This window comes from Monodelphis domestica, chromosome X (assembly GCF_027887165.1).
Source record: "Monodelphis domestica isolate mMonDom1 chromosome X, mMonDom1.pri, whole genome shotgun sequence".
NCBI classification, from domain to species: domain Eukaryota; kingdom Metazoa; phylum Chordata; class Mammalia; order Didelphimorphia; family Didelphidae; genus Monodelphis; species Monodelphis domestica.
In genome coordinates, this window is record NC_077235.1 from 52739646 (window position 1) to 52761245 (window position 21600).

Sequence of the window (21600 nt, forward strand, 5' to 3'; positions counted from 1 at the left end):
CAGGAGGATGGAGGGGATAGATATAGGAGAGAGTATAAAGGAAGGGAGAGGGAAGATAAAGAATATAAATATAGAAAGGAAGGAATATATAGAGGAGACAGTATAAAGACAGATAGAAAGAAGAGAAAAGATAAAGAGAGGAGAGATAGAAAAGGTAGTTTAAGCATTTTAATTTCATGAGCAACTGTTGTTTTTTCCATTTGTCTATATCTGACTTTATTTGTGTGAAAAGTTTTTTGTAGTTGTGATCATATAGAGTCAGGAGGAGGAGTGGAGAGGGGAGGTAGCTAGAGAAGAAAAGAGATATGGAAGAAAAGGGAAATAAAGGAGAAGGGAGAGATGAGGTGAGAGATAGAGTATTGTAGAGATAAGAGAGGAGAGATAGGAGTAGAAGAGCAAGAATATAGAGACAGGTAGTGAGGGAAGAAATAGAAGAGAAGATACAGGATGGTTAAGATAGAGGAAATATAGAGATAGAAGTGAGACAGAGAAGAGTATGAAGGAATAAGGGAGAGGGGAGAGAAAAAAAGAGAGGAGAGGATGCAGTGATAGAGAGGAGTTATAGTATAGAGATAAGGGAGGGGAGAAAAGAGGAATGGAGTGGAGATAGAGAAGAAATGAGATAGGTAGAGTGTAATAGAGATAGGGGAGAGGATAGGTAAAAGAGATAGGAGTAAGGAAGCAGGGAAATAGAGATAGATAGCAAGAGAAAAGAGAATACAGAGATAGAGGGAAGATAGTTGGGGAGGAAAGATGGGGGAAGATAAATATAGAGAAAGATAGAATTCAGAATGCTTGTTTGAATATTTGTGTATGATACAAGGATATGATTTTATATAGCTGATTGAAAAGTAAAGGAGTAAATCATGAAAGTGGAAAAGATTGAGTGCTGAGAAGATAGTGATTTTGTAAGAATATTTCTATTGTATATTGATGTCTTGCAGAATGAATGGTACCCTTGCATGCATACAAAGGCAGCAATCATTATCCTCCATAAGTCATGGGAAGCAAAAATGGTTGGGGTGGGTGGCATGACATAAATAATACTCCTTTTCCCTGGCAGTGACATTAAGCTTGATTTCAGGAAACCTTTAGTAATGGAAAATAGCCTTTGGGATTTCATCCATTCCATTTAAGGAATACTTCTGAGGGCCTCCTGGATGGGACTTATACTAAAAATAAAAATATGTCATGAAGGAGTTAAGGTGAAAAATGGTATGATCTAATTTGGATTCAGTTTATATTGGTTCCTTTTATGGTAGTGGATAGTTCTGTTCCCTTGTGAGTCTCATGGAGTTGTTGTGGGTTCTTCTATTGCTATTATTCCTGTTACTATGTACAACATTCTTTTGGTTCTGCTTATTTCACTTTGCATCACTTCATATAAGTCTTTCTGGTTTTTTCAATGGTTGTTCTGTTTGTCACTTCTTATGACACAATAGTATTCTATTGTAATCCTATGCCATAGCTTGTTCAGTCATTCCCCAACTAATAGACATCCCTTCAGGTTCCAATTCTTTGCTGCTATAAATATCTTTGTATAAGTAGGACTTTCCCCCCATTCTTTGATCTCTTTGGGACACAGACCACTATGGTATTGAGGGGTCAAAAAATATGCATAACTTTATGGCCCTTTGGGCATGGTTCCAAATTGCTCTCTAGAATGGTTGTACCAGTTTACAGCTCTACGAACAGTGTATTAGTGTCTCAATTTTCCACCATTCCCTCCAAACATTTATCATTTTCCTTTTTTGTCATATTAACCAGTTTGATAGGTGTTAGGTGGTACCTTGGAGTTGTTTTAATTTGCATTTCTCTAATTGGTGCTGATTTGGAGCAATTTTCCGGTCCTACAATACCTATATAGCATAATAGTTGTAGGATGTTGCTGTTTTGTTTAGTCATTTTCAGTTGTCTGTATTCTGCCAGACTACATCTATAGTGTTGTGTTCTTAAGAGGGTGACCAGGTTTGGAAGGATCATGTTAGGGTTGGACAACAGAAGAAGACTCAAGAGGGGAGATAGAGAGAAAGATAAATTACAGAGCTAGATATAGAGAGGAGACAGAGGTAGGAGATATAAATAAGAAAGATATGGAATGGGAGATAGTGTATGGAGAGGATGGAGTGATGGGGAGAGGAGAGAGAGCAGAGAGAAGTGGTGGGAAGATAGATGGAGAGAGGAAAGACGGAAATAGAGGAAGGGAGAGATAGAGGACAGAAAGACGAAAGGAGACAGGAACATAGAAGAGATATGGGGGGATAGTAGATAAGAGAGATGAAGAGATAAAGAGAGGAGAGGTAAAAGAAAGGAGATGGAGAAATAGATAAAGAGAGGGGAGATAATGTATAGAGATAAATAGCAGAGAGAAGATGATAGATCCATAGTATAGATGAAGAATTGGGAAGTTTGTTTGGTATGGCACTGAACAGGTGAATTAATTCAGATAGAACTGTCATTTTTATTTCTTTTATGAGCAATAAATGTTTTCCAATTGTTTAGATCTGATTTTGTGTGAAAAGTATTTTGTAGTTATTATTATGTAGTTTCTGAGTTTATCTTGGCAGGTAGATTCCCAGGTGTTTTATATTGCCTGTAGTTATTTTTAATGGAATTTCTCTTTCTATCTCTTCACTATTGAGATTTATTGGTAGTACATAGAAATACTGATGAATGACTTGAGTTTATTTTATATCCTGCCACTTTGTTAAAGTTATTAACTCTTGATTAATGTTTGGTTGATTCTCTGAGTATATAATCATGTCATCTGTAAAGAGTGGTAGGTTTATTACTTGAATTTCTTCTCTTATTGTTATAGCTACCATTTCTGGTACAATATTGAATAGTATTGGTGATTTTATTAGATAAGCTTCTAGCTTTTGCTCATTACAGATAATGTCTGCTGATAGTTTTAGGTAGAGGCAGTAAACTGGAATAAAGAAGAGAAGAATCAAGAGGGAACTACTTTCGTATACTTAGAACTCACTAAAGTAAATAATTCAAAATAGTAAATAAATTTTTAAATAGAAAATACCTTATGTTTTCTATATTCTCTTTTTTCCTTTTTTTGTATTTAGTTTTCTTTGTCTTAGTCTTTTTAAATTAAGATGTTGGCAGGTCCTATTTGCCCAATTCTGATTTTTTAGCAAGTTATCTATTATAAGTTATTTTGGTTTTAATGAGTTATCTTATTTGGGGTCTCTTTTTCCATCAGTTGGTCATTTTTTTTCTAATTTTCTTGTATTTTTTTCCATTTGAATTAGTTTAGTCAATTTAGAACATTATTCTTTGGTTACAATAATCACATTCTTTCCCACCCTTCCCACAGCCCACGTGCAATTTCATTGGGTATTACTTGTGTCCTTGATCAGAACCTACTTCCATGTTGTTGTTTACACTAGGATGTTCATTTAGAGTCTCCATCCCCAACCATATCCCTTCGACCCATGTATTCAAGCAGTTGGTTTTCTTCTGTGTTTTTACTCCCACGGTGTTTCCTCTGAGTGTGGATAGTGTTCTTTCTCATAGATTCCTCCTAGTTGTTCAGGGACATTGCATTGCCACTAATGGAGAAGTCCATTACATTTGATTGTACCACAGTCTCTGTGTATAATGTTTTCCTTGTTCTGCTCCTCTCACTCTGCATCCATTCCTGCAGGTTGTTCCAGTCCCCATGGAATTCCTCCACTTTATTATTCCTTTGAGCAGAATAGTATTCCATCACCAACATATCCCACAATTTGTTCAGCCATTCCCCAATTGAAGGGCATCCCCTCATTTTCCAATTTTTGCCACTACAAAGAGCACAGCTATGAATATTTTTGTACATGTCTTTTTCCTTATTATCTCTTTGGGGAACAAACCCAGCAGTGCTATGGCTGGATCAAAGGGCAGACAGTCTTTGCTCGCCCTTTGGGCATAGTTCCAAATTGCCCTCCAGAATGGTTGGATCAATTCACAACTACAACCAGCAATCCATTAATGTCCCCACTTTGCCATGTCCTCTCCAGCATTCATTACTTTACTTTGCTGTCATGTTAACCAATCTGCTAGGTGTGAGGTGATACCTCAGAGTTGTTTTTATTTTCATTTCTCTGATAAGAGATATAGAACACTTTTTCATATGTGCTTATTAATAGTTTTGATTTCTTTAACTGAAAATTGCCTATTCATGTCCCTTGCCCATTTTTCAATTGGAGAATGGCTTGATTTTTTGTACAATTGGTTTAGTTCTTTATAAATTTGAGTAATTAGACCTCTGTCAGAGGTTTTTGTAATGAAGATTGTTTCCCAATTTGTTGCTTCCCTTCTAATTTTGGATGCATTAGTTTTGTTTGTACAAAAACTTTTTAATTTGATGTAATCAAAATTATTGATTTTACATTTTGTGATTTTTTCTAGCTCTTGCTTGGTTTTAAAGTCTTTCCTTTCCCAAATTTCTGACAAGTATACTATTCTGCATTCACCTAATTTGCTTATAGTTTCCTTCTTTCTATTCAGGTCATTCAGCCATTCTGAGTTTATCTTGGTGTAGGGTGTAAGATGCTGATCCAAACTTAATCTCTCCCATACTGTCTTCCAATTTTCCCAGCAGTTTTTTTTATCAAATACTGGGTTTTGGTCCCAAAAACCGGGATCTTTGGGCTTATCATAGACTGTCTTGCTGAGGTCATTTACCCCAAGTCTATTCCACTGATCCTCCTTTCTGTCTCTTAGCCAGTACCAAATTGTTTTGATGACCACTGCTTTATAGTATAGTTTGAGATCTGGGACTGTAAGTTCTCCTTCCTTTGCATTTTTTTTCATGATTTCCCTGGATATCCTTGATCTTTCTTCCAAATGAACTTTTTTTTCTAATTCAGTAAAAAAGTTTTTTGGTAGTTCAATGGTTATGGCACTGAATAAGTAAATTAATTGGGTAAGATTGTCATTTTTATTATGTTAGCTCATCCTATCCATGAAGCAATCAATGTTTTTCCAATTGTTTAGATCTAGTTTTGTGTGGAGAGTGTTTTGTAGTTGTGTTCTTATAGTTCCTGTGTTTGTCTCCGCAGATAGATACCAAAGTATTTTATATTGTCTAGGGTGATTGTAAATGGAATTTCTCTTTCTTGCTGCTGAGATGTGTTGGAGATATATAGAAATGCTGATTATTTCCACTAGCTTTTTAGTTGATTTTCTCAGGTTCTTTAAGTAGACCATCATATCATCTGCAAAGAGTGATAGCTTGGTCTCCTCGTTGCCAATTTTTTTCTTGTTTTTGTTGTATCTTGCTGAAGGGTCTTAAAGAATTCTTTTTCTCTCAAGGGGATTTGAACTCTCATTCTTCTGGTAGTAGATCTTGTGCTTTACCTACTGAGCCACAGCTTCCTCTGGGATAAGAGAAGGCTGCAGTCTTCATCAATTAGGAAACAATGGGGATTGAAAGAAAGCCATCAGGGAAATTAGTGATAGAAAACAAATGGAGTAAGAGACATTGATTGCAGTATTGCCTCTGATCGTATTCTAAAGATGGTGGGAGAGAGCAAGGCAAATTTCTAAGTATAAAAAAGTAGGAAAGAGAAAATTGATAACATTCTGTCAATAGCTGACTTCATCAAATTGAACTTTGAAGTCTTTTCTAACTTCAAGCCCAGTTTGAGCCACAGCTTGCTTACTGCCAAAGATCAGTATCAATCTCTATCTGAAGTGAAACTTGATTGGCTAAAAGCTGTTACGGATATCATCAAGCAAATACTTAACATAAAAGAATAGGCTGACTCTTCTTAGAACACTTGGGAAAAGAGAGTCATGTTTCTAAGAAAACTAACAAACAGATACATCCTTCTCACAACCAAATCACAATTTATTCTACAAGGAAAGGATCTCTCCATTCCACAAAAATTGCTATAAACAAATGAAGAGCAACCTACCTTGAAAAACCATATTCTATCACATCATACAACAAAACCTTCCAGCCACAATATTTAAAATTTTTAGAAATGTTTTGTCTTTCACATATATGGAAGGAAAATAGGCATAATTAAAATAAAAATGTGGAGACTATATGAGACATTGAGAAAGAAAAGCAAACTTCCAAACAAAGGAGAACAGACAGACTTTGTTAGAATTGAGTCTCAAATTATTCTACAAAGTCACCAAGAAGAAACTTATCTATTGGAAAACTACTCACTAAATTACCTCTAGCTTTATAAACTCAAAGCCACAAACAAACTATTTAACTCAACAAATTTCTATCAACTTATTTCACATTACAAAACAATGAATTACAAACATTCACAAGATTTTTAAAAATTTGAGAAAAGAACTAATTTATGTTTCACAAATATGAAAGAATTCATTAATTATACAGAATTAGGCAACTGATAATATGATTGTGAACAGCAAGGCAAATGATGATTATTTCAAATTGAAATTTACCACTAGAGGATGTAAAAAATATGGTACATCATTGCGATTACCATCATCACAGCAAAGAACAGCAATACTAATGAATGATCTTGATTAAATCAAATAGAAAATTATTGCTAGTGCATGTAAGGAAAGAAAAAAGAGGGATGGTTGGAATTCTATTGGCAGCAGACAACTTCAGATTTAAACTCCGGTCTTTCTGACTTAGAATCCAGTCTTGTTACCAGTGAACTACAACTTCCTACTACTGTAAGTAGACGTCTATCTCATCCCAAGGTTTGAGCCTCTCTGGTTTACAGCTCTTAAGGTGTCCATCTGAAGAAATATATGATAGAAAACAAATGAGGTAAGGCATACCTTTATTGTTCCCTCTGATATTATTCTGAAGATGCTGATAAAAAGATAGGCTACTTTCCAAAGAAACTAAAGTAGGTGGACCTCTTATAACCAAATCTCAAGTGATTCTAGAAGGAAACCATAATAAAATTTATCTAACACTAAAAACAATATAATAAATGAAGAGACTGGGTAACCTACAAATGTGCAAAGTAACTCCTGACTCCACATTCCACAAAAATTTCTATGACAAACATCCAAACTAAAAAAATATATATTTCTATCACTATCTCTCACATGATAGAACAGTAAATTCCAAATACAACACTAACTTCTGAAACTTACATTCACAAAGTTAAAAAATTTACAAAAGAAAATATTTTCTGTCACAGATATGGAATGAAAAAACCATAATTACAAAAGACATAGATATGATCATGTATAGCAATGCCATCTTCATTATATCAAATAGAAATTTCCATCACTGTATATAGAACTAAAACAAAAAATAATTAGGGTAAATTGTTTGCATTGTAAACTTTTAATAAACTTTAAAATCACTCTAGAAGCACAAAAATGTTAAATCCATAATAATGGAATACAATATTTCTGCATTTGATACAATATTTAACTAGACATACAAAGTCAGACATATATAACTAGAAATAAAAAATCTGTAAGTAGTAAAATACAGAAATATAATTGCAGGCTAAATTTGCACCATTTTGCCGAACAGCAAACACTGTCACAGAACTTCACACTTCACGTATACTCATTCTGAGAAGGATCACAAAGTCATGACAATGTTACGTGCCAAACATTAACACCACCCCCACATCAGTCTCTCTACAATTCTGACATAGAATATCTGCATCATAGCAGTTTTTGCCTTTATTTGCTTATGCTTATGATTATTTATTAATAATACCCCCAGAATATGAGTAGTATTCTGGGAGTATGATTAATACCTCTGAGAACCCTAAAATAGTAAAGTAGCTATATATCTTGGTATAAAAAAGTCATTTTTTTATGTAATACACTCTACCATTATGTACAATTTTCTACTAAATACACAGGGTCTCGGAATGAATTATGGATATAACACGAGCCCCTGTTGTACTCATTCAACCTGCATTATACATTTTTAAAGGGAGTACTTGCACTCGATCATTTCATTTTTAATATTTTAATAACAGCATTGAAATGGAATTAGATTCCATTGTAATCCTATACATTTTAATATGTTTCTGAGGTGTCCATTGGATTCCAGAAACTACCCAAAGTACTCCATGACCCAAAAATAACGATTTCAAGCATAATATCTCATCACAATGGATATCCTTTGAGATGTAGACTTTTTACTAACAGATCAAATTTTCCACGTTGCTAATTAGATTCGCCTATAAGTGTTGGCGAAGACATGGCATGTGGAGAGCCTGCACTCAGCAAGCTGCTCCATTCTCCCTCTTCCCAAGGCCTGAGAACATTTTTTTACATGCCCCACCCTTCTGTCCAATGGCCCAAAGCAAGCACTTCCTCCACTCTGGTAATCCGGGGGCTCACAGACAGTTTGAATTTACCCTCTGGGCACTCAGGAAAAGATTCACCAAAGAGGGGATGTGTGTATAGAATGGACATTATGACCAAATCCACATCATCTAACTAATTTGGGACATTTCATTATCACACATTTTTTATTTACCTTTGGGATTAATTTCTCTTTTAATATTGTATAGAAATCACCTAAAGCCATTTACGTTGGTTTCACTTGATGGGGGTAATAAGGAGTAAGAGTTCATTAATAATTCATTTATAAGCAAAGAGTCTCCACAATTTCTTCTAAACACATTTCCACATTACTCATGTTGTACAAAAAGACACGTATCATCCAAAAGTCCATAAAGAAAATAAAAAATTACATACTTCAATATGCATTCAAACTCCACTACTTCTGTCTCTGGAGTTGGACATCAATTTACTTCATGAGGCCTTTGGAGGTGCGTAGATCACTGTATTGCAGAAAATAATGAAGTTATTCATACTTGATCATCACACAATATTGATCTATGGCAAAATATTCTCCTGGTTCAACTCACTTCGCTTTGCATCACTTCATATAAATCTGTCCAGGCTTTTCGGCATCCTACTGCTCATTTCTTATATAACACAATAGTATTCCATTGCAATCATCTACCACTTTTTCAGCCATTCCTTCCCCAAATGATGGACATGCCCTCCATTTCCAGTTCTTTCCCACTAAAAATAGAGTTGCTGTAAATATTTTTGTACAGATAGGTCCTTTCCCCTACCCCTTTTTTAAAAATGCCTCTGGGATATAAACCTAGTACTGGTATTGCTGGCTCAAAAATATGCACAGTTTTAGAACCTTTTTGAAGTGGTTCCAAATTATTCATTAACCATGCATTAGCATCCCAAATCTCCCACATCCGCCACTTATCATTTTCTTTTTGTCATATTCATCACTCTGAAGTATGGGGTGATTCTTAAATTTCATTTCTCAACTCAATAGTGATTTAAAACATTTTAAAATATGACTATAGATAGCTTTCATTTCTTCATCTGAAAACTATTGCTTGGGGAATGAATCATTCTATTGTTGACTCAGTTCTCTATATATTTGGGAAAGGAAGGCTTTGTTAGATAGGCTTCATTATAAAAAAATTCTACTTCTCTGATTTTCTTCTAACAAAGACTGCACTTGTTTTGTTTGTGCAAACACTTCTTAATTTAATGTAATCAAAATCTCTTTTTTAGTAATGAATTCTTCCCTTATCTATACATCTTGACAGATAAACTTTTCCATAGTCCTCTTATTTGATTATATCACCCTTAATGTCTAAATCATGTAACAATTTTAAATGTATCTTCATATTCTCTCTGAGATGTTTGTCTATAAAATATTTCTGCCACATTGTTTTCCAGTTTTCCCAAAACTTTTTGCAAGATACTAATTTCTTGCCCCCAAAACTTCAATCTTTAGTGTACCCATTTACTACTGTCTATGCGATACCTAATTTACTCCTTTGATTCACTACTCTCCTAGTACTTCCTTCCTTCCTTCCTCCCTCCTTCCCTCATTAAGCAAATAAATTTAAAAAACAGAAATAAAACCTTCAAAGTATAGATCCCCAGTCTGGAAAAAAGAGCCCCCCATTGGCCAGGTCTGACTGTGTCAGTTTCTTCCATTTTAGGTCATTTCCACTATGTTGGGAAGTGAGCAGCGTGCTTCAGCAGCATGCTTTCCAGCTCACTGCATTGATCATACTTCAAGAATCTTACAAAGTTTCTTTTATTCTTTAGTGTTGTTGTGTAGATTGTTGTAGTTTTGTTCACTTGGCTTTGGATCAATTTAGAGAGGTCTTCCCAGCTTCCTTTGAAATAGCCCTTTTGCATTCCTTTACATTCATAGCCACAATCTATTTAAGTAGTATTCCTCAAGAACACACCCAGTCCTTTCCTTTGTCTGCTTTGGCTTCCTGGAGGAGGCCTGCTAGAAACAACTTTTCTTTACATCTAGGTCCCTTCCTTCCAATGTTCTTTCATTCACAGTGACTTATTTAAGAAATAAGAACCTCCTTGTACTAACCTGTGCATAGGACCAAGTGTGCTATCTGATTTAGACAAGTTACCAGCTCACTTTTGGTCAGTCGTTTCAGCTGAATCCATCTCTTCATGCCCCTATTTGGGGTTTTCTTAGCCAAAATACTAGAGTGCTTTGCCATCTCTCCCCAGCTTACATCTGTCTAGATCCTTTTAATCTACAGAGAAGTTTACTGAGAAAAGTATTTTCAAGACATGGTATTGTAATACCTTGACTTTATCCCACTTGTTTAGCTCTTCCTCTATCAGTAGACATCTCCACAGTTTTCAGAGCTCTGCTATTTGCAAAAAAGGTGCTACTCTGAATAATGGGCATATGGAATGACTTCTATTTGTCATTAACCCTCTTGGGGCTATTATATACTACCTTCCTGAGGAATTCTCTGACAAAGGCTATGGACAGAGTAGTTCATTTTGAGTATTACTGTAACATACTTCTTCAGCAAGCTTACATCAATTCATAGATGATTAACTAGCAATGTATTGATGTGTTCATCTTTCCACAGCCATTCCAACATTGACTGTGCCCATCTTTCTTCAGTTAATTTGCTAGATGTGAACCAACATTTCTGGAACTATGACAAACAACAAAAAGGAAAGGGGGCGTGCTTTTTTATGGTTTTGATTGCGGTGGTTCTCCTTTATACAAAAACCTTTTAAAATAATGTTTTAAATTATCTTTTTTATAATTATGATTTCTAGTTTTATTAGCAAAACTTAGCCTTATACTTTGTTGAAAGTTTTTTTAAAAACATCTATTAAGATTATTGGGGCAGCTTGGTAGCAGAGTGCATAGAGCATCTTGCCTTGAGTCAGAAAGACTCCTCTTCCAAGTTCAAATTTGACCTCAGACACTTACTAGCCGTATGACCCTGGGCAAGTCACTCAACCTAGTTTGCCTCAGTTACCCCATCTGTAAAATGAGCTGAAGAAGGAAATGGCAAATAACTCCAGTATTTCTGACTCTTTGTGACCTCATTTGGAGTTTTCTTGGCAGATATAAATAAGAACTAAATCCCAAAAAATTATATAATTCATGTGACTTGGGCATGTTTTTGTTTTTAATTATTTGATTAGTACATGATTTATTTATTGTTTTCCTAATGTTTAAATACCCTCACATCTCCAGTATGAACCCAAATTGATTGTAGTGGGGTTTTTCCACAAATTGCCATAATATTCTGGTTAGGATATTATCTAAAATATTTGAATTGATATTCATTACTGGTATTTGTTTGTAGTTCACTTTCTTTGCTTTTATAAAGCCTCCCTGCTTTAAGCACTGGAACGCTGTCTCACAAAAGGTGTCAGTATTTACTTTCTCATTTTTAAGAATAATTATGTGCTATAGGTTTTAATTTTTTATTAGGAGTTTGATAGAAATTTGGAGTAAACCCATCTGGATCAGGCTTTTTGTTTACCTTTGGGAAAATCTTTGTAAATAGTTCAGTTTTCTTTCCTGAAATTGAATTATTTAATACACCTATTTGGTATTCTGTTCATTTGATTTTTTTGCTTTTTAGGTAATCTTTTATTTCCTTTCCATTGTGGAATTCTACAGGATTCTGATAATTTTTAAATACTCTTCTTTGTGATTTAATCTTTTTCATTTTATTTTTTCTCTTCTTTTTAATCAGGTAGCCCAAAGGCTTATCAATTTTGCTTTTTCAAAGAATCAGGTTTTAATTTTGTGGATCAATTCTAGTCTTTTGGTTTCTGGTTTGCCTATTTCTACCTAAATTTTTAATATTTCCTTTTTTGCTTATTTGTTGTTCTCTTTCCAAAATTGTATATTCAGTTCATTTGCCCCCTTTTCCTATTCCCTTACTTTATATTTTCAGGGCTATATCTGTTCCTTTAAGGACAGAATTAGCTACGTCTCAGAATTGTTGGAATTGTCTCACTGGCTTATATCTAATTACTGTCTCCATGAGTTGTTCTTTGACCTACACATTGTTGAAGATGTCATTATGGCTTTGTCTTTTTGCCTGTGGTCTATAAATGATATGTTTAGTATTTCTACATTTTCATATTTTTCTTTAACGTGGTACAAGTTCTCTTTGTAAAGTGCTATGTGGCACTTAGAAATGGATCTACTGTCACATACCTTTGAATGTTCCAGCTTATAGATGTTATGTGTCTTTGAGCTCTAAATTTCCCAATAATATCTTCATTTCTTTTTTTCCCCTTTTGCTCGTCTTTCACTTCGATTTTTCTGGCCCTGAAATTTGAACATCAAAATCTTTTATGATTCTATTATCTGTATAATTTTGCAATTTTTTTAACTTTCCCATTATGAATTTAGGTGGAATGACATTTGATTCACATTATCTTATTGATAATAGTTCTGTCTTATCATATAATTTTCTTCTCTTGATATTGTGAATTTTTATTTTTGCTTTTTAAATGCTTCTCATTTTCACCAAATTGTTATATCAGTTATTTAGTTCACTGACATTTAAGTTTATTCAAATTTGTATTCCTTTTCCAAAATTTGTGGTTTCTCTTTAACTCTCTTGATTCCAAACTCTTCCCAGAGGCATTTCCCCTTTCCCCATTTCATTCGCCTATCCCTCCCTTATTGGGTGGGTTGGCTTCAATTATTGATTTTTCTTTAATTTATTCATTTTACTATATCTTACCTTCTTTTGGCACTTAAGAATAATTTTCCTGTCAGTTAAGCTATTTAGAATCTACCCCCTTAATTCTCTTCTCCAACTTGTTTTTCTTAGTTGTCTTTTAAAGCTTGGCCTCTTTGGAGAAAGCTTTGCTTTGTTCTTGTCACTAATTCTCATCCCTTCCTTTCTCTTCTGAAATGTAATTCTGATTTATCACTTTCATGTGCATTCAATCTCTCTCAGCTCCTTAGGGGATGAATTTGAGCTCCTTCATGGCAGTGCAATATATCCAGACCTTTTCCTCTGCCCCAATGAGACTCTCTTAGAAACAGGCCCTTCCTGATGCCATTTTTTTTGATGCTTCTGAAGCACTCCCTATTAGCACAATAGAGAAATAACCAACCCTTCCCTTATCATCCATTATACTGTGGCATCCCCCATTTGAGGGTCCATCCTCTCTGCAATTCTAATACAAAAAGCTATTGATTCACCTGTAGTATGATCAGAATTGTATTCGATGGTCCTTCTGTTCTGCTCTTCTGCTTTCATTTCCACTTCAAGGTCTATTTGGATAGTTATCCCTTCCTTTTTTCTACTTGGACACGCAAGTTACGTACTAGCCCCTTCTTCCTCACTTCCATCACTCCCGGTGTCTGTCTAGCTGGCGATTTCTCTGGGCATCTGGCACACTAGGTGGCTAGGATTTGTTTAAAAAGACCTTCAGTTGAAATGAATTATCAAGTCCAAGATCCAGTTCAAACACCAGCATTTCCTGTTTGATAATTGATTTCACCCAGTGTTCTTTAAAAAATAAGATCTCTCCCCTTCTCCTCCGTTCTCTCTTTCCTCTTTCTTGAGGGAAGAAGGGACAGAAGATAGAAGAGGAAGGGGAAAAGAAAGAAAAAAGCATAAGGAAAGGATAGAGAAAGAGTTCAGAAACAGAAAATGGATAGAAGACAGGAGAAAGTTAAGAAGGGATCAGAAGAGAGAAAGTATGGAGAAGAGAGGAGAGAGAAGTATCAACAGCAAAGGGGGAAGAGGATAAAAGACAGAAAGGAGATATATATGAAGGAGAGAAGAGAGGGAAGGAGAGGAGAGAGGAGGTAGGAAAAGGGAGAGAGAAGTGGGAATTGACAAAGACAGAGGAGAAAGGAGATGAGGAGCCAGAGAGGAGGAGATAGAGAAACAGAGACACATGGGGGAGAGGAAGAGAGACAGACTTACCTGACTCACCATTCTGATGCATTAGTCTCTTGCATCAGAAATGATTGCTTGGCCTTGAGAATTCATTTTACCTGGAGGTCTTTAAACAAATCGTCACCACCCAGCTGCCACCAGCACCTCCTGTTTTTTAAATAAAGCTAGCCACCTAGTGTGCTAGATGCTCAGAGAGATCCCCCATCACCTGGAGTGATGGAAGTGAGGAAGAAGGGGCTAGTGCGTAACTTGTGTGTCCAAGTAGGATTTACTGAAGGATAGATAATAGCTTAGCTGGCCAGGGTTCCAGGATAAGTACCTGACAGTTTCTTAGAGATGCCCCATTAAAGAGGGCTGTTTGGAAGAGTAAACTTGGAGTGGAAGAAAGAAAAGGAGGAAGAATTTCACTTAGCCAAGCCTCACTTCATTAGCTAACCCTGAAGATGTAAGGATACTGACCGGTCAAGGGTACATGGGATCAAGATGGCAGTCTTTGCCCCAAGGATTGTGTGTCAGACCCAGGAGATCCCAGACAACCCTGACATTACACAGTAGTGAGCCTCATTCTTTGCATGCCTCAAAAAAGTGTCATTCTGCTGCCAGAAGTTGGTGCCCTTGAGGCTGCTGGGAAAAAATCGTTCATCAAGGTACAACTCTGGTTATTGAATATCAAATGACAGCAATGGACTTGTCTTTTTTCCCTACTAGAAAAGCCACTGTGAGAATGTTAGCCTCTGGAGAGTCCCTTTAGCTTTCTTAGAAGTCTCCTTTGTGAGAGAGACACAGCCTAGTGATGTGGTGAGGATCGTAGACCTCAAGTTAGAGACCTGGGTTCAAGTTCTACCTTCAGTACTGAGTAGCTTAGCTGACCTGGGCTCTGGAGTCACAGGGCCTGACTTCAGCTCCCACTTCTGATGCTTACTATCCCTGTGAGCTTTAGTGTGTACCTTCTCCTCCCTGGGCCTCAGTCTCCTCCTCTGTAAAATGAAGGGGTGGCACTAAGTGGCCAAAACCCCTCCCAGTCACAGCTTCCCTGGGCCTTTTTCCTTTTCAGATTCACAAGTGACCCAACCTTCTCCCCACCCTAGGAGATGAGAATTCGTTCGTATTTGCCCCACAGAGATTTAAGCCAAATGGGACCTTGCAGCAGTGGGAATAGGAGAATGCTCAGCTTTTTGCAAGGATGCCATAGAGCAAGAGGTTCACAATCACCCCACACAGCCAAGACCTTGCAAATGGAGACTTCTGGCCCAAGGACAGGGAAGAATTAAGGTTTCAGGAGCAAATGAATAAATGAAGTGAGCCCCTCTTTCAGGGCAAAAGAGAGCGGACCAGAGTCTGGCTCCAATAGGCACTAGCCTTTCTTCCCCTCCAGGAGCCTTAATTTCCCCCTTCTGTAACATGAGCCATTTGAACTATATAGCTTATAGTGGCTCTTCCAGCTCTGAAGCCTGTGCTCTGGGGGTCCTTGGCTGGAAAATGAGACTAATCAGACCTAACAAGGTAGGTAGGTGAAAAAAGTGTCCCATTGATCACATGGGTCCATGGGGATAGGATTGGGGATGTAGACGCTAGTGCAGATATCAGTAATTTGGAAATTGATCAAGGACACATGTAAAACCCAGTGGAACTGCTCATCAGCTACAGGAGGAGGAGAGGGAAAGAACATGACTCATGTAACCAGGGGAAAATGTTCTATATTAACTAAATAAAATTTTAAAAAGTAATTTTTTAAAAGGGGAAAAAGTGTCCCGCTAACTCTCATGGGCTAGAGAGATAAGAGCTTTTTACCTCTTCATCCCCAAAATGAGGTGACTTTGCCCTCCTTACTGCCCAGGGCCCTGGATGAGGAAAAGGAAGATTTAGATTTAGACCTTAAACCTGTAGAGAGAGGGAGCAGTTATTATTAAATGTGAAGCACCTGGAAGAAAGGGACCTTGATATCAGAAGGGTTGCCACCCTCCCGGCGACACTTTGCCATAGGCCTAGGAAGACACGGCACAGACCCCATTACATGTCTAAGCTCAGCCAGCAACCCCTTGGGGAACCTGGGACCTAACTCCTCACCCCCTTTTATCTGCTCCTCCTTCAGCATCTTCTAAAACTGCAAGATGAATATCAGAGAAAGGAAACTGAGCTCGACAAAGTCAAGGATGAAAAAATGCAGCTGGAAAAATTACTGGAGAATCTACAGGAGCAGGTACAGTGGACGGCGCCTGGTGCTGGCCTCTCATGGCCTTAGCCTTCCCCCTTGACCCTTTCTTTTGTTACCACACATGCCAGTGGTGAATTTGGGGCCCAGCAAGTGGACCTATCCCTCCCCAGTAAAGGAACTCCTATTTTGAGAGAAGTGGGCCCCCCTGCCCACCCTTTCATTTGGGTGGGTTCTGGAGAGTGGCCTGTTCACTAGCCATCCTTGGAGTCCCCTCACTCTGCATGGCTGGTCAGTGGGAGAGACAGCATGGTACGGTGGGCTTGGAATCTGAGGCCCGAGGTTCAAGTTCCGGCTCTGTGTCACTTGGAGCAAGTCATTTTCCCTCTCTTGCCCACCTCCCACGGCCTTCCTCAGTACTATTTGAGGAGCTTGAACTAAAGCAGAATTCCTGTTTATCCACTGCTTTAACAAGCTGTGATTCAGCTTTAAATCCAATGAGCCTGTAGTCTTGGGATTAGTCTGTTTGCACTCCTGACTGACGTAGTTCTTGGGAAAGCTAAAAATGCCTTTTGACGTTTGTGCAGCTGATGGCATTTGCAATCACCCACATTAGTAACAGGGAGGCTGAAGCCCAATTAGGTCTTGACTGTTTCTTTGGTGACGCACAAGCCAGCGTAGACGGAACCTGCTGCAGAGTGAGAACAAACGGTGTTAGGCAACCAGTAGAGTGGGAGTGTTTGAGAGAAGTAACAGTGCAGAGTGCCTGCCCTCCATTAGTCATTTCCAAGGCTTTTCAGCAGCCTTTCTGTAGATACTCAGGGCATTAGCTTGACAGTTCTGTGTGGTGAGAAGCCAAGATGGAGGTTGTAGACAGAACTGGACAGCGAAGCCCCAGCTCTGGATGATGATAACAACAACAGCAACAGTAATAATAATAAGGATGGAAAGGGTGAACTTCGCCCATGGGTGGTCTGAAGAAGCTCCCAGAGAGCAGCTGAGAAGCAGCAGGTTAATTGAAGCTTCCTGCCATTGCGTGGGGTGTCTATCTATTGAGGCATGTGATATCTGCTATGTTAGGCTCTGGCCATGCCATTCTCCTTGAGCACTCAGCTGGAGCTGTCCACTGTAGAGGCCCAGTGGTGAAAATGGAATTCCATTCAGCCCTCTTTGGACGGTGGGGCGGGCTCACACACCAAAACTCAGTAGTTCCCAGGTTGTGTCAGGAGTCCTTACTTTTGCTCTCCGCGCTCAGTCCAGGGAGCATTTGTGATGCTTTTCATTCTCCCCCTTCATAACACCAGCTCAGTCTCCCGCTTTCCCAAAGCTGTTGAGGAAATGAGTCCAGTCCCAGAGAAAATCCATTCATCACATATTTAACTGAACTGTGCCAAGGCTGCTGTCCTTACCAGACGTCACTAGGACAGTAGGAATTCCCAAAATGTCTGCAGGCTGCCAGAGAGCCCCACACTTCCTGTGTCCCATGGGGCACACCATTTTAGCCAAGCCTGTGGTTCCTTGTGCTGCTAGTTGGGCTCTAGGCACAAGCATCTTCGGTGATAGTAAGTATAGACTCCATAAAGCCCCCGGGTTAGATCCCACAGAGAAAACTTGCTAAGCTAAGCCCACCTAACAGGAAATGACTGACGGAGAGGCCAGGGGAAGAACTGCAGCTTATTATGAAGCCAACAAGTCTGTGTGTGTTTCTTTCCATTCCTTTTTCTCAAAGTTGTTCAGCCAGACATAAGCAGGTTAGAAAGCAGAATGCCATCTTGTTAAGCCCAAAAGAGAAACCCCAAGTTTGGGTCTAGGCTGCCCTGTGTACACCCAGGAGTGATTCTGGCCATTTTACTGTCAGGAGAGCAGACTTATGGGATCATCTTTCTGGTAAATTGTCAACCCCACCCAGAGCACATCATTTTCAAAACGCCAACTAGATTACAAATTATGCCAGTCTGGCCAGGAATGCTCTTCTCAGAAGCCTCTCTAGAAGTCACAGGATGCTCAGTGCCTCTTGCCATAGAGAACAAATCCACAGGAGGCCCAGAAAGCCACTAGAGCTACTGTTCACTCCATCTGCCAGCTGGAGACAGGTTATGTGCAGTGCCCATGATCTCACAACTAATAAATGGCAGAACTGGGACTTGAACCCAGAGCCCATGGGCCCTGAAATCCAATGTTCATTAAAAGTAGCTGGCTCCACATGAGTGAATTAACCCAGGAATGGCTTTATTCCTTTCCCAGGAGTGTAGAGTTTCCAGGATCTGCGTGTCCAACCAGGAGAATGACCCACTGGAAAGGACTCCAACTTGTACCCCAGTGAAATCGGAGAGAGAGGCGCTTTTAGTGGGTAAGGAACATGGCACCTGCTCATCTACACAAGGCAGCAGAAAAGACTCACTAAGTCAACAAGCACCCATTAAGAACCAACAGTATGTTAAGACACATTGCGACATGCAGAGTGGATAGACTATGGGACTTAGAGTTCAAAAGACCTGGGTTCAAACCTCTGATCTCATTAATCAAGTGGCCAGGACACTTAGCCTCTGAGCCTCGGTTTCTTTATCAGTAAAATGGGAACTATAACTTCTCTAATGCTTCTCTAATTCACAGGTGAATAGCCAGGCTGAAAGGAGATTGCCTGTGTGCATGTATGAAGTGATTTATAAACTTGAAAGGCTTGTAAAAAACAGGTAGTGAGCACTATGTCCGGTGGGGACAAGCCCTAGCTCTTGCTCTTGAGTGAAGGGCAGAGAAAGTTGCCGTCAAGATGCTAACACCCAGAGAGAGAACTGTAACACATAGTATCCCAGGAGAAGCACAGGTTTGGCACACAAAACAGTGGAATCCAGGAGGCTTGAGGAGGAACGGTACTGCTCGGGAATGCTAAAGCATGGTCATGGGTGGGGGAAAAAGGGGGCGTTGTATGGCAAAGTGCTTTTCTTACAACAACCCCACAAGAAACGCGAGTTATTCTTCCTGCTTTACAGGCTCAGAGAATGGAAGGGACATGCTCAAGATCTCATAGCTAGTATTTGTCAGAATTGGAATTCAGAACCAGTTTTCCTGAGTCCAAGGCCAACAGCACTCTTTCCACCAAAGCTTGGTTATTTGGGATTAGGTGAACCCAAAAGCACATCCCCTTGAGGCTCACACCAGAACTCAGTCAGCAGCATAGGCTTAGTCCCTTTTAACCAAATACAGGCAATGAGGTAGGAATGAGGCTGACCTAACTATATGGGTGGGCCCTGGGCTGTGCTCACCTCAAGCACTCTTCTCTCCACTGCTGATGAAATGAAGCAAGCAGACTGGGCACAAAGCTGAACGTAGATAGTGAGCCAGGCCAAGATGTGGCTCTTCCTGGAGCCCTCTGGGAGCCTCCATTAGGGAACTAGCCACGACCTTACTTGGTAGGGGTTGGGGTGACAAACTGGCCAGCCAAAACCTGCCCGATCGATCTGCTGCCCTTTTGACTGGATGTTTGCTGGGCTTTGCCCTTAACTGGCCACGGGCATGAGAAGTTGGCCTTTGGCACCGACGAAAGGAATGCCTGCACAGAACAGTAAGAGAATGAAGGGAAATGGAGAGAACTTTGGATCAGGTCATGTTCTGAGCACCAAGGGTTTCCTCAATGTGGATGCTCCCTTCATGGATACAGAGAGCCCCCCACTCCCACCCCATGGGCTTGCACAAGGCACATACATGCATGCACACCCTACCTTAGTTCACAATCCTGATTAGTTGCTCTGTCTAAAAAAAGTCACTAGCTGGTGGCCACCTTTCTGCTAATGAATAATGGCCGACAACATCATCTGCTGGTCTCTCAGTTCAGACTGTTAAAAATGGTGTGAGGGGGAGGCTTTTCCACGCCTATAGACCACTTGGAATACACTCGTGGCCCCACTGGACTTTCTCCAGTGAAAATGCTTCTCTAGGCTGACTGAAAGCATCTTCTTGGGATATTTTTACCAGAAAGACAACACGGCACAGGGGTCAGAGAGAGGAGCAGTTGGAAGAGAGGCTCTTGGGAATAGGGCCTAGAGCTAGGATTTCATTGGTTTAGAGTACAGCTGGGTGAGGAACTGAGAGACCACTCACTCTGGAACATAGAACCATCTCAGAAGGCCCCGTCATACACCGTGGACTCACAGATCTAGGGCAAAAGCTGGCTCAGCCCCCTCACTCCGGAGAGAAGCGGAGAGGAGTCACACAGATCAGGTGCTAAGTAGCAGAGATGGAATTGGAAGCCAAATTTCCAGCCTCCAAATCCAAAAGGCAGATGGCCCCCTAGGCAGCCTGGCAACACGTGCCAGAAGCAAAATCTTCTGAACCCAGTTCTTTCCAGTTCTCATGCCACTTGTCTAGCCACATTAAGTGCTCTGATCATTTGCTAGGAACCTGATGAACTTTGTAGAAAGTATCCAGTAAGGGTAGCTAATTGGCACATTAAACAGAGCTCCAGGCCTGGAGTCAGTAGGTCCTGGGTTCAAATCTGACCTCAGATACTTCCTAGCTATGTGACTCTGGGCAAGTCACTTAACTCCTATTGTCTAGCCCTTGCCTTTCTCTTAGAGTTGTTACTAATAGAGAGTAAGGGTTTTGATAATAACAACAGTAAATTCTATTTAGGGGCAGCTAGGTAGCACAATGGATAGAATGCCAGGCCTGGAATCAGGAGGTCCTGGGTTCAAATCTAACCTCAGACACTTCCTGGCTCTGTGACCCCAGGTAAATCACTTAATCCCCATCGCCCAGCCCTTGCTGCTCTTCTGCCTTAGAATTGATACTAGCACAGAAGGGTTAAAATAAAAAGCATCCAGTTTATCTAGTGAGCCCAGACACACCCCCAAACCAAATCATAGAAGTTCCCAGCCATACACTTCTCAGCGATGCACTCATCATTATGATCCAAAGAATGATCAGTGGGGGCAGCTGATTGAGAGCCAGACCCAGTGAGTGACCAGAAGTCCTGGGTTCAAATGTGACCTCAGACACTTTCCAAGGTGACCCCCATCGTGTAGCCCTTAGTCTTCTTCTGCCTTGGAACCAATAGATAGTATTGAGTCTAAGACAGCAGGTAAGGGGTTAAAAAAGATCAATAAGCCACATTTGGATAGGGCGACATGCAAGGAAGGTGTTAGTTCAAGTCACTGAAGAGTGGTTAAGCATGTACTGTGTTCAGGGCACTGGGGGAGAGACTAAATGTAGTTAAGGTCTCTTCCCTCCACGATCCTCACAGTTGAGTTCATGAATATGGCTTCTAGC

The 21600-nt window shown here is 39.5% G+C and overlaps 1 protein-coding gene and 1 long non-coding RNA gene across 18 annotated transcripts in view; one reads left to right on the plus strand and one right to left on the minus strand.

Annotated features, from left to right (window-relative positions):
- The window catches only part of ENOX2 (ecto-NOX disulfide-thiol exchanger 2), a 391463-nt gene that overhangs the window by 364676 nt on the left and 5187 nt on the right, over positions 1-21600 (plus strand). For all 17 annotated transcript variants that reach the window (XM_007507172.3, XM_007507176.3, XM_056809184.1 and 14 more), the window contains 2 exons: positions 16276-16383; positions 18580-18685. In XM_007507172.3, the coding sequence (XP_007507234.1) occupies positions 16276-16383; positions 18580-18685 (214 nt within the window). The remainder of the gene's footprint in view (positions 1-16275; positions 16384-18579; positions 18686-21600) is intronic.
- Positions 1-21600, minus strand: part of LOC130456125 (uncharacterized) — a 115590-nt gene that overhangs the window by 31153 nt on the left and 62837 nt on the right. The window contains exons 3-4 of the long non-coding RNA XR_008914621.1: positions 12476-12589; positions 8671-8756 (exon numbers count right to left, since the gene is read on the minus strand). This is a non-coding gene — a long non-coding RNA (uncharacterized LOC130456125). The remainder of the gene's footprint in view (positions 1-8670; positions 8757-12475; positions 12590-21600) is intronic.